This window comes from Procambarus clarkii, chromosome 56, assembly GCF_040958095.1.
Source record: "Procambarus clarkii isolate CNS0578487 chromosome 56, FALCON_Pclarkii_2.0, whole genome shotgun sequence".
NCBI lineage: Eukaryota > Metazoa > Arthropoda > Malacostraca > Decapoda > Cambaridae > Procambarus > Procambarus clarkii.
In genome coordinates, this window is record NC_091205.1 from 15070354 (window position 1) to 15084691 (window position 14338).

The 14338-nt window shown below is 38.5% G+C and overlaps 1 protein-coding gene across 6 annotated transcripts in view; it reads right to left on the reverse strand.

Annotated features, from left to right (window-relative positions):
• Positions 1–14338, reverse strand: part of LOC123770686 (ubiquitin-conjugating enzyme E2 E1) — a 56779-nt gene that overhangs the window by 11846 nt on the left and 30595 nt on the right. For 2 of the 6 annotated variants that reach the window (XM_045762777.2, XM_045762773.2), the window contains exons 1-2: positions 7093–7241; positions 1945–2199 (exon numbers count right to left, since the gene is read on the reverse strand). In XM_045762777.2, coding sequence (XP_045618733.1) covers positions 1945–2189 — 245 coding nt within the window. In that variant the 5' untranslated portion in view covers positions 2190–2199; positions 7093–7241. The other 4 variants (XM_069305750.1, XM_069305749.1, XM_045762774.2 and 1 more) reach the window with 3 other exon arrangements.

Sequence of the window (14338 nt, forward strand, 5' to 3'; positions counted from 1 at the left end):
TATATATAAGTATCTACACATTTTGTTCACCATAACTGCACAACTAAGCTGGTATGGTATCCAAACAACATAGTGGCCACAAAAAAAACTTCATGACAAGTGACACAGAAGCTAGCACACACAGAAGCTAGCAGACAACAGACTCCCTCACCAAAATGGCTCCTCCCATCATACTCCTTATGCTGGTATTACACTATATACAAATTATATATAATTATCTACATTTGTGTTCACCATAGTGAACCACTAAGCTGGTATGGCGAGTCCAAACAAGACAGGCTGCCACACACCAGCCATCTAACGCTATATCCTTCCCTCCTCGCCAAAATTCCTCCTCACACCATACTATGCACATCACTAATTATCACCACAATCCTGCTATTATCAGAATCCTGGTCACTAAATCATGTAAATGAAAATTTTTCTACAAGTTTATTTTGTAAAGGAACATGAGAAATCATTTCAAGATTCTTGGATGGACCAAACAATGTCAGTGTGCTGTGGCTAGTGCTGTGAACATCTTTAACAGCACTGTGTTCACTAATATCTGAACATTGTACACAGTCATTATCACTGTCAGGCTCTTCTGTAATACTATTATGGCTAAATAATACCAGTTACATATATATTTTGACATTTTTAGGCAATGCTGTGGTCACAAGCTTAATAACAGAGCTGTTACTTCATGTTGCATGCATCAGCCTTGGTCTCTCACTCAGTACCACTCAGGAATGTTGCCCACAACTTTTTTTTTAATTTAAATGGCATCTGTGTACTAGAGCCCTGAGGAAGCTGATGTGAACCCCATGTAGCCGCACGGGTTATGAATCCTAAGCTATACCTTCGAGCACCCTGTGGTGCTCTGCGCACCCCCGATCTAGCTCCTCAAGGCGTGCTATGCAGCGAGGTGGTTACACAATTTCAATGTCATTACTGAACACTTTTCTCTATTGCTGAAAAACTTTACTGAATGACTGATTTTTTCAAGTCTTCAACAGTCATTTTTCCATGTTGCAAGCCTGGCAGTACACACCTGGGAGTGACAATACTTTTCCACACTAGTACTAGAAACAAGCACTAGAAATTTCAATCAAATGAACTTTGTCATATCACATCAACTTAGAGAAAGTGAACAATAGCTTTCAGGAAGAGACCAATTTATGGAATCACACTGGATGGCAACAACAGTAATAACTAACCAGCTGCCTCAGGCTGTTTTCCTTTGATCAAATTGTGGATAAAAATGCTAAAGACTGCCTGCAATGCAAAACCTATAAAGTTAATACATTTGTATAAAACTACCATTAATTGGGTTAATATGATGTACAGACTACAATGTTTAATGAACAATACAAGGCTATGTCCTACTCGTTATTTGTGTCGTGTTCAGAAGTGGCAGTCTACCAGTTATATTAAACAGCGAGTACAGTATGTTGAGGAACCATACTGCTCCCATAACCAATCAGTACCAAAAACAAAAAATAATGGCCACCACACTGCTCTGAGTAGTGTGTTATGTATTTCAAACAACAGCCAGCCACTCATCATTTAGCATGTCATGTACAGTACAGCACTTGCTTCAAAACCAACTGTTATTTCCAAAGAACCCAATAAATTGTCTAGCTTGTCTATATTAAAAAAAATGACAGTTGCTAAATTTCCTATTATAGCAAATAAAATTGAGACTACAGAAAGCATGCCCTAGCATACTTCAGGACTATTAATTTTGTATTCATCTTAAACACTCATATCAGAGATACATACAGAAAAGGTGAAGTGTTTAACATTATGAAAAGTAGAGTATGTTAAGGAATATTATGTTAAACTGTCCTTCACATTAAAAAGATACTGTAGTCTGTAAAGATGTATGAAAACAGACATGAAAAAATGAATGAATGTTCATGAATAGAAAATCCTAAAAAACAGAATCACGCTAAATCTTGCCTTTTAGCGCTTGTGCTGAGTGCCTTTGACATCTTGGGATTGGATGAACGTCCTTCACTCGCAACTGAAGAGCGTGCCGAGTTAGAGTGTCGTGTAGTGCCACTGGAACTCTGCGTGACAGGGGTCGAGCCAGTAGAGACAACTGGGGAGGATGTTGGGGTTTGGGGACCAGTTGTGGCAGGGGGAAGAGGGGGAGACACGGGGACAGAGTCAGACCCGAGGGCACCAGTAGGTGTCGCAGACATCAATCACTGCCTGGAAAAAGAGCCATTGTTGAATGTAATGAGATGCCTCTTCCTGGTGGGTCTCTTTAGTGGCTGCCCAAGTTGTTCCTGCCAGATTAGCTTAAAGCCAATGTTTCTATCTAGTTGCTTGTTTTGGATCGCTCTATTGATGGTGATAGTTCTTAACTCAGGTTGGTCTAGTATCCCCAGACTCCCTTGCCTGTCAAGGGGTCCAGAGTCTGGTCCTGGGTCCCAGTAGGTGCTTGTGACTCACAGGCCTTGGTAGGGTGTTCTAGGTTTGGAGTTAACCATCCAGGTAACTTGGGAAAACCACTAAAGGAAAAACTACTAAGACATAGGACACAACATTCTCAAACTTAAATATGCTAAAAGAAAGTGTATATTTTATCAAACTAATTTAGCCATTCATATGTGCATTCTTGGTTTTGTTCGTTTTTTGTGAAGAGATTTAAGCTAGACAGAGTGCTGGGTGAATGGCTATTCAGAGAAGTGCATCAGATATTGAAGCATAGATAAAATAAACGTAATAAAACTTAGACCTAAATCCACCCTATACTGTACAATGCTCAACAATACAAAACCACTTAACAGTAATACTGCATTAAAGAACCAGTCTCTAAAGGAGTTACTTTATCATTATCTCTTACATCATAGAGTATATGTATGTACAGTACAGGTATCACAATTTACATTGTACTGTACTGTAATAGATTAAGCCGACTGGAATTACTAGGGCCAGCATTTTTAAAGTTTCATGATGCAAGGGGGGGGGGGGTGAATCTGAATTACTGTACTTCAGTTCAGAAAAAATTAAAATGCTAATCCCCTGGTTTCTTGTAATGAATTTTCATGAGTGTCAAGTTCAGACATCTTACACTAGTGTGTTTTATAAGTGTTTATGTTACAGGCTTTATTTGTAAATCACTGTACAACCTAAGCATTATGTACTGAAAATTTGGTTGGAAAGCATTATATATTTATATTAAATTTGTGTGTTTTATTGAATAAAAAGGACAAATTTACTTTTGGAGGTCTCTCGAGCCTAACCTTACTTCTCATATGCATTTAAATCCGATTTGTATTTATTTTGCATGGTTTTTACAGGAATGTAACGTGCCAAAATGATGGAAAACCCTAATTAATTGTTTTTGATGTTTCACGAAATTAAATCTTTCAGCATTAGCCTTTAACAATATCCTAGACTCCCCTCGAGTGCTCTACTTGCACACACCATTCCTTGGTGTAACGTGTACTTCCTTAGCACAAGCTGAGGAGAATGCAGTATGACCTGTCCTTAGTGTGACTTTATTTTCTAAAGTTCCACATTTTTCACAGTTACTGATCTGCTTGTCAAGCTATTCAGAGTTCTTAACTTTTTGATTACAGACCCCCAATGGATTATCCAATACGTCTCCATACCCCTCTTCATTCAACTCAAGAATCACTACTACCAGTACTATTAAGAACTAGTATGTCTTCAAAAAATATCAATAGCTTTATTTTACATATGTATAGCCAAGAAAAAAACTGAAAAAAATTCCTAAGGATTTATCATATTTATTTACATGGAAAAATTCCCCCCCCCCCCCAAATGTATGGGATACCTCAGATTAAGAATCTCTGCTCTAACTGAATGCCTGAATGTAAATGTCTTGCACAACAACAAACAAAATGCAACACCAAGGACAGTCCAACACAGGCCAGGAAATACAGTAGTCTTGTAGTCTTATATTATTGTAGCTTACTGTATATACTGTGCATTTGAAAATACCCCATACAAGCTTCCACGTTGCTTTGCTTATCTGTAGATAATGTGTAGTCAAGCCTGGCCTCGGGTTGGGCTTGGGGAGTAGAACAACTCCCAGAACCCCATCAAGCAGGTACAACTGCTTTAATTTTCAATAGATAATTTCACTTAAACCAGATTGTTTACAAGTCCTATTGGGTCAATGGTTAAGTTATCCATCAATAGTTAGTTGCTTGTGGTAACTGTCCATCTTGGCAAGGCATCCCAAGTGCCCCAGTGTCTATCCCATGCATTATTCTTTTAACAGCTACCAAGTCTGATGTATGTCATTTCAGCTCATCGGCACTCACACTGGTATAAGCATTCCTTGACATCACAGAACACAAACTACATAGCTGTAGCTGCAGTTTAAAAGTGATGAGTATGCATCACAAAGTGAGCCCATGTACAACCCAGAACACAAGGAAAGCGACTCAAGCTGTCATCATGGCAACACTGATGCCACACTACCCTTCCAAGGGTTTAGTGATCCGGTGGGCACCCAAATTATTGGGATCATCTCAAGTTCTTCAAATGTATTCAATAGAAAGGAGACAAGAAAGATCAAATAATATACACATGGAAAATACTGGAGGGCCAGGTCCCAAATCTACACAGTAAAATAACATACTGGATTGAACAATATGGAAGAAAATGGAGAATATAACCAGTGAAGAGCAGGTCATAGGCACAATCAGAGAATGCTGTATAAACATCAGAGGTCCACGGTTGTTCAACATCCTTCCTAGGAGTAATGTATAAGAAATATTGCCAGAACGAGAAAACTAGATAGTTATCTCCAAGTGGACATCTTCAAGAGAAAACTAGATAGTTATCTCCAAGAAGTGTTGGACCAACCAGGCTGTGGCGGATTTCTAGGCCTGTGGGCTGCTCCAAGCAGCAGCCTGTTGAACCAAGCTCTCAATTTAAGCCTAGCCTCGGGCTGGGCTTGGGGAGTAGAACTCCCAGAACCCCCATCAAGCAGGTATCAAGCAGGTGGTGGTGATGGAGAGCACAACACAACACCTCTCCCATATTAGATTAGCGTGGTATAATGATGAACAACTTTGGTGCCTCAAGCAATACATTCTCATGTACATGGACTTAGGTACTAGTGTTCAGAGTATGTGTTACAGTTTTCAGTTCTTCTGGGATGTAGCGAGGTCATATGCACAAAAACATAGCCATGCCATGCAAAGCAAATACAAATTCAGGCATGACACAGGACTTTATTATCCATGATGAAATAAGTGAACATGAATACCTGGAACAATTTATATTTTATTGTAGGACCACTTCAACCCTAGTTAAATTCTTCATATTAGGTTAGTTCTTTTCAATCCTTCACCCCAAAAACTGAAAATTCCAACAGTTCCTGCTAACAACTGATGGACAAGGTTTTTTCAATACACTTCTTCATCCCCAGTTAAATTCTTCATCTCAGGATCTATGTACATTGGCTAAGTAGGACTTTTCAGTCCTACACACCAAAAACAAAAACTTTGTAAGGGAGTTAAAAAACATACTGTAAGGGAGACCAACAGGCATGAAAGTCACAGGAATTTATGCCCATTTTCAGGTGTGCAATTGTGGAAAGACACTAATATCAGGGAAATGTATGCACCCCCTTGGATTGGTAATGAATGCCACATGGAAAAAGGCACAAATACTTGAAAAATATACCTATCATTCCCTCTTCTATGTTTGTCAAGTATGCCACAAGACAGATTCCTGCACCTGTAAAATCTTCACTTTGCCAATACAGTAATAATACAGAAGCACAAGACTATTGTAAAAAACAAAAATAATATGACAACTGTCCACTATTCTGAAAACCAAGTTCAAGACCTACTGTAATACACATGAACACTGCAATTGACAATTCATTTATACTGTTCAAAGAAAAGCATCACTCAAGCAGTACATATTTCTTTACCACCACAAATTTGGACTTCATTTATCCTGTGAGAAACAGGATTGGTAATTTTAAAGATTATGTGCACTGGCATTAGTACCGACATCACTACAAACAACCCATATGATTTCTCTGCCACAGTTGTGAAAGCATTATAATTCTTCACTAGACAAGGAGCACATCTTGTACACTGACAACTGGACCCAACTCATTTACTTAACCCTAACCCAGCAACATGTGGTAGTGTGGGAATGGATGAAAATGAATCTATTTCAGTTAAATGTTTATATTGTCTTCTTACTATGCAGTACAGTATTTGCATGGCAATTTATGAGAAAATAAAATATGGTATTGTGTTTAGTTCCATACAAAGTGAGGGACTGCAAAGCATGACAGAAATAATCATAATTTGCCTATTTTTCTGTGACAATACACAATTTGAAACAATATTAGAACTGCAAAACATTAAATACCAGATTATTTTAGGTTTAATGTTTCTACTAGGCTTGTTTACCTTTACAATAAATAACAAAAGGCATGGAATCTTGAACCAACTGATCTAGTCAAGCAATCAAACCAGCCAACAAATTTAGTGCATGCTGCCCCCTACAATGAAGAACTGTGCCACAAAACTTCTAAAGCCATGAACTAAATAGTGCAGCAACACTGATACTATTAAGAACAAATCAGAAAATTATAGAAAACATAAATCAATCAGTAACTCATTACAGATATTCTGGGTTATAATACTTCAGCAAAGGGCTTATGATTTGTCTGAGGTCAGACCCTATGTATGTTACTTATTAATTTTGTTCCAATTACTTATAATTTACACAATGCATTTTCTCTCTCCATTTAATTCAAGCTACATCCCGTTCATCACGCATTCATCTTCTCATATTCAGTAACTTAAGTTTGGCTTTACACCTTCTCAACGTCACGTAAAACTGGCATAGACACACTCAGTCAACCTAACACTACATCAATCCTCTCCAGTCGTGAGGCCAACCCCCGTCCTTCACCACCATTCATCTCAGGTTATTCATCCTGCATCTGGTGCCAGCTGACCAAGCCAGCAGCTCGGCCACCCTCGCTCAACGCCAACACTTAAACATTTCGCTCTTAACACACAACCGCTTCAACCACCCACTTCTAACACTATCCAGCACGTGGACGGGACTATCCCTCGCCTCCATACTCACATACTCTTACGAAGAGGCCTGAGACGAGGAAATTATGGGAGGTTTTCCATGACTCTGGAGCTGAGCAACTCTACTGCTAACGCCACCGCTGTTCCCTGTCAGATCAGCTGATCAACGCCGGCCTGCAACTGAGGCTCTACACGCGGGCAACTCACTTGCAACGCCACGACCGCCGCGCCAACACTTCTACTGATCCTTTATCTTGCTGGGTACTGTGGTATCTTGCTGGTGTATGCTGGAGGAGGCGAGAGAGATGGTGAGGAAGAGGAGCCGGGGTGAGCCTGGTGACGGGAACAGCCACACGCGACCACACAAAGACGCTGGGCCGGGTGAGGTTCTCCCCCTCACACCCGCCAAAATATGAACTTAAACACTTTTAACAACAATTAACAACCAATTACAAACACCTGCTTTGACCCCAGCAGTCGGAGTGCTCAACTAGCACTCTCTGCTAAAGGCTAAATGCATTTATCAGAGCATTTCAAGTTGTTTGAGATAATAATGGGACTGGAACGAATTTTAGCGAAGGACGGAACTCGGGTGCTGTTTTGGAGAATTTTCATCTTATAGAAGGCAACTGAGCAACACATTATCATCAAAACAACTCTAAATCATTAGGAAACTTAGAAAGAAATATAATTGGCATGAAGACGACTTGTAGAGACAATCTTCAGTGTCTAATAGTGGTTGTCAACCAACAAACTCCCAACTGAGCTTAGAAATTGTCTACTACAATTTTATTTGGAAACCAATCGTTGAACCAAAGACACCATCAGACAGACAATGTAAACATTGATAGTAAAAATGAGGCAAAGTTCCTTGGCCTATACATAGAGAAGAGACAACGTTAGTGCTCACATACTGTGATTCAGTGTTTCATGCTCACTTGAATTGTACAGCACGTAGCCCAAAAAGTTTCTAAAACTGCTGGTATATTCTCTAATATCAGTTATTATGTTACTCAGTCTGCTCTTCTCACACTATACTACTCATTAATTTATCCCGCTCTAACTTACGGTATCTGTTCAACCATTGTACACTGCCTCAAGTCCATCATCACCCCAAGAAAAACTCATCTATCAGAACTAAAACAAATTCTGTCTTCGGACAACAGAGCCCTTCGCTGGTTAAATTCCTGAACTTGCTATACATACACTCACTCCACACATTCTTTTGTGCTATTTACACTTGAAAAACCTTATTCCTAGAGTCTAATCCTGTTTTAAAACTTTTCCTAGATGATTGTAATAGAACCCATGAGCATTACATCAGATATAAATATGATAATGATATCTGATACTTTAAATCTCACTAAATTAAAAACACGCTATGGAAGTAAAAGGACTCAACATATGGAACTTACTCCCTAATGAATTACAAAAATTGTCCAAACTATACTTCATTCAAAAGTAGAATAATGAAGTAACTAATTCATCTTCACAGTATCCCATCTTGTGCTAGTAACTCACACAGTATCTTATGCCACATTAACTAACTTATAGTATACAAGTACTACAATCTAGAAATAAAATCTCAACGGTAATTTATTTTTAAAGTTTTATACTTAGGTAGTAATCATGTGAATTCAAATTCTGTTACATTTATTTGTTAGCTTAAGGGCTTACCCGGAACGCTATGCATGTTAGTGCCACTGCAAGAATGTACTACCTTATCATCAACGTATGTACTTTCACAACCCATTGTGCCTTCATGTATAGCAATACTATAAAAGGGAATGTCTGTCCGGGGGGGGGGGGGTTAGAAATAGCCTAAGCTACTCTATCCCTTTGAGATGTATTTCTTTCTTGTCTCAATAAACATACTTGAACTTGAATGTCTGTCCAAGGTCAGACGCTTGGGTTAGCCTCCAGCCTCACCCAATTTTGCAAGAGAAATGGTCTGAGGTATGGGACGGACATAAGCTGGTCGTAAACTAATCTACGGTACGTGTATATACAGTGCGGAAACTTTGATCCCTGCAGTAATTAAATAGCATTCTAATGACTCCTTGCCTGTTACGTCACGCGAGTACCTGTAAGGGACCAAATGACGCTGTGTTCGGATATGTTTACAGGATCAGATGTAAATGCATCATATGAGAATGACAATTGTAACAATTTACAAGGATCGAAACTATACAGCATTTCAGCCAATTTTAGTCTTAAAACAGATACATCTCATTATTCCCTTGTGACGCCGTAGACGTAATCCGTATTTGCAGCGTCCTTTGACCCCTCAACAGGTGGTTGCCTGACGTCACATGCACGAGAGGCATTGTGACACATAGCCTTCCCGGCTTGGTGCCTTCTTTTGATGATTACTTACATATGTAAGCCACTGTCGAGATTTCGGTGCCGACACCCTATATAATAATAACTAAACACACCAATATATTTATATATATAATAAGTGGATCTGTACCAATAATTAAGCGCTCATATTCGCTCCAATGAGTAATAATTTGCGGAAAGTCAGGAAAAGTACTTATATTTTGACGAGGCTCCCAAAATGATGCCATTTTGTTGCATCCGATGTCGCTATCACTTTTCTAAAATGTCTCCTCATCCCGGTTGTGCTTTAGTCACCCTGAAAATTATAAGTCAATACGTTCAGCTCATAGTATCATCAGTTTACTGTATAACTTTCATGTACACATTGATTGCCAGTAAAAAAAAAAAGCATGTGTAAGCGATGCTCACCGCTGAGCTCTGTATTGATTGTTGCCTTCAGCGGTGATTTTGTTTAGTTCATTTATTATGCACCATATGCCCCATCCTGGGAACAATAGTGGACCCCATAGCCATTGTGTGAGCGATAGTGGATCCTATGACCTGTAGTGAACCCCATACATATCCTGTGAGTTTACTGTGCATCCCATACTAATTCTGCGAATGGTAGTTTATTGTGGAACCCATACTCATCCTTTAAGCTGTAGTTTAATTCAATATTGTACTAACTCCACCCTCGGATGTTGCGCCCACTGTAGTTTATTCATTCCATCATTAAGTACATCACTTTAGGTTGCTAATTGACCCGGCCAGGATTCATGACCACCCACCAATAATCGTTCATCATTGCAGACGAACATTGGTGCGGTGGTCACGGTACTATGTACGTTTAGGGGTGATCCTGGACGGCATGGGTTCAAATCCTAGCCGGGCCTGACAGCTGAGTGAACAGCGCTTCGGATTCATAGTCTTGAGGTTCCGGGTTCGATCCCCCTTGGAGGCGGAAACAAATGGGCATAGTTTCTTTCACCTTGATGCACCTGTTCAACTAGCAGTAAATAGGTACCTGGGAGTTAGACAGCTGCTACGGGCTGCTTCCTGGGGATGTGTAACAATTACTATTAAGTTTTAGTCTAAGTGTTTCCCCCCCACACTTTGCTCGAAACGCTATGCGTATTAGTGGATTTAGGCATTGTATGTACTAGCGTTATCTATAAATCCAACATTATGTTTGTAACTCATCTTCTATGTATGTACTTTTATCTGAATAAACATTTTGATTATATATATATATATATATATATATATATATATATATATATATATATATATATATATATATATATATGTATATATGTATATGTATATATGTATATGTATATATATATATATATATATATATATATATATATATATATATGTCGTACCTAGTAGCCAGAACGCACTTCTCAGCCTACTATGCAAGGCCAGATTTGCCTAATAAGCCAACTTTTCATGAATTAATGTTTTTTCGGCTACCTAACCTACCTAACCTAACCTAACCTAACTTTTTAGGGTACCTAACCTAACCTAACCTATAAAGATAGGTTAGGTTAGGTTAGGTAGGGTTGGTTAGGTTCGGTCATATATCTACGTTAATTTTAACTCCAATAAAATAAAATTGACCTCATACATAATGAAATGAGTAGCTTTATCATTTCATAAGAAAAAAATTAGAGAAAATATATTAATTCAGGAAAACTTGGCTTATTAGGCAAATCGGGCCTTGAATAGTAGGCTGAGAAGTGTGTTCTGGCTACTAGGTACGACATATATATATATATATATATATATATATATATATATATATATATATATATATATATTATTCTATTTCTTATGTAGTATTATTACCCCAGGAATGCTGATCCTTTCTATATCTTATAAAATATTTTTTGTTTGTATGTTTTCTGTTAGTATAATATACTGTCAATAAAAATTCTTTTATCTTTTAAGCGTTGGGCTTAAGGCATACATATAACCGTGGGTGTGTTATATTAGTTAAGTCCTCCACCATTATTTTTTGGTTCTGCCCTCATAGTTCAGGACTGAAGGGGAAATATCAGGCGAAAGCGCCAAGCCATCTGGACTATATAGCACTTTGAATGGATCAGGATAAGGATTTGGGATGGGACGGGGGAAAGAAATGGTGCCCAACTACTTGGACGGTCGGGGATTGAACGCAGACCTGCTCGAAGTGAGACCGTCACTTTACCGTCCATCCCAAATAGTCGGGCAGTTCAAGATTGAAGTAAACTCTCATTGTATAAAATGTATAATTGTATATACAATTATACATTGTATAATTATGATATAATTATGATGTACCGATAAACGGGGTACAAGTCAGCATAGTATCACATATGTGTGAATAAATGTAGTTCAGTAATCGGACTGAAAATTAATTTGTGTGCAGAGATTAAGCTTAGCTACCGTAATATTAATTATATTTGGCATAAATTTCATCTCAACTCAATTAGATTTTGTATTTTTGTGTGCCTAAGTTATCCGTAAATATGGCTGACATGGATTTGAACCATCAAAGAAAACGTAAATATTGACGGAGTAAATGAACTGACTGTCTTAGTTTTCAAAACAAACCTCGTAGTCGCCCCTAAATCAACACAACATAGACGACATGTCGTGTTGGTTCAGTCATCGGGACGACAAACCCTTCATACAAACTGCACCTACTATAAAGAAGAAGAACATATCGTGTTGTGCAGTTATCGGGAGGATAAATCCTTCATTCAAACTGCACCTACTAGAAAGAAGATATCGTGTTGTGCAGTTATCGGGAGGATAAATCCTTCATTCAAACTGCACCTACTAGAAAGAAGAAGATATCGTGTTGTGCAGTCATCAGGAGGATAAATCCTTCATACAAACTGCACCTACTATAAAGAAGAAGAACATATCGTGTTGTGCAGTTATCGGGAGGATAAATCCTTCATTCAAACTGCACCTACTATAAAGAAGAACATATCGTGTTGTGCAGTTATCGGGAGGATAAATCCTTCATTCAAACTGCACCTACTAGAAAGAAGATATCGTGTTGTGCAGTCATCAGGAGGATAAATCCTTCATGCAAACTGCACCTACTATAAAGAAGAAGAAGAAGATATCGTGTTGTGCAGTCATTGGGAGGATAAATCCTTCATGTAAACTGCACCTACTAGAAAGAAGAAGATATCGTGTTGTGCAGTCATCAGGAGGATAAATCCTTCATGCAAACTGCACCTACTATAAAGAAGAAGAAGATATCGTGTTGTGCAGTCATCGGGAGGATAAATCCTTCATGCAAACTGCACCTACCATCAAGAGGAAGACGACATCGCTTTTATTTATTTACCTGAAGGTCACTTACACTCTAGTGTCGCCCCCTAGATCATCAACAACAACAGTCACCTAATTGTGCTTGTGGGGGGTTGAGCTTTATCTCTTTGGTCCCGCCTCCGACACTCTAGTGGCCTCGACGATGACAAGAAGCCGGTGGTTTGTCAAAGGACCCCATACATTATTTATGTATATACATACCAGACGGTACAGGGGTGGTGTTGTTACTTAGTTTAATTAATTTATTATGCACCCCATACCCATCCTGTGGGCGGTAGTGGAAAGTGTTACAGAGGCACATAATGAGCTCAGGGACTGAGCCCTACAATTAATTTAACTAAGCAAGTTACAATCTTGATGAGCTAGTGTTTGTGAAAGTGCCTTTGTTGGTGATTACGTAGTACATTCTTGCAAAGCTACTAACACAGTGGAAGATTTACAAATGAATCCCTCATGCCCATTTTGTGAGCGGATAAGTTAGAGTGGCAACCAGTACATGCACACAGAATGGGTATGCGGTGCCTCTAACCTTTCCACTACAGGACAGGTATGAGATAGGTTCACAGGATAGGTATGAAATATGTCCTCTACAACCTCTCCACCACCGCTCACATAAATTATTATGCACGTCCAGTCCATAAATGATATTTAAGTCCCTTAACGTGCTAAACATTCACTCACTTAACACATTCTCATGTGCTATCTACATGTACAAAACCTTGTTCCTAAATGCTAATCTTGATCTGAAAATTTTCCTTTATAGGTGTAATAGAACCCATGAGCACCACACCAGAAATAAATATATCTTTGATATCCCCAGAGTCAGACTAAATCTGTGCAAACACTTCATGCAAATAAAAGGGCCCAATCTTTAGAACTCACACCCTGATGAATTAAAAAAATGTCTAACCTAATATAATTGGCTAACAAATTTCTAAAAAATTTGTCTAACCTAATCTAATTGTCTAACATGCCTGATGAAAAGTAAAATAAAAAAGTACGTAATTTCATCCTATAGTTTCCTACCCTTGTGCATCAAACTCACACTGTATCTTGTACTACCCACTTCCCCAATATTATTACTTAAGACATATATCCTTACCAGTGCAATAACCTCTGTAAACTTATATTGCAGTTATTTGTTGATATAAAAACCTTGCTACAATGTACCCTTTCATCTTTCATAATATGTTAGATTAAGGACCTGCCCGAAACTCTATGCGTGTTAGTGGCTTTGCTTGAATGTAAAAATACCAATCTTATGTAATCTCTCGAACCCATTGTACATTCTTGCAAATAAATTATTATTATTATTATTATTATTATTATTATTATTATTATTATTATTATTATTATTATGGGTATGGGATGCGTCTAACATTCCACCATTGTTCACTGGATGGGTATGAGGAGGGGATGGATTCTGCAACCTCTCCACCACCGCTCACATAATGGGTATGGGGAACCTGAAACCTATCCACCAATGTTCACAGGATGAGTATGGGGTGCCTCTAAACTTTCCACCACTCCTCACAGGAAGAGAACAACGTACGTTTTCTTTCCACATATTGAGTCAGAACTAACCCTGTATATATATAGAATATTGTTTGTCGTTAGATCTATTTGACTAGTAGATTTGTTCA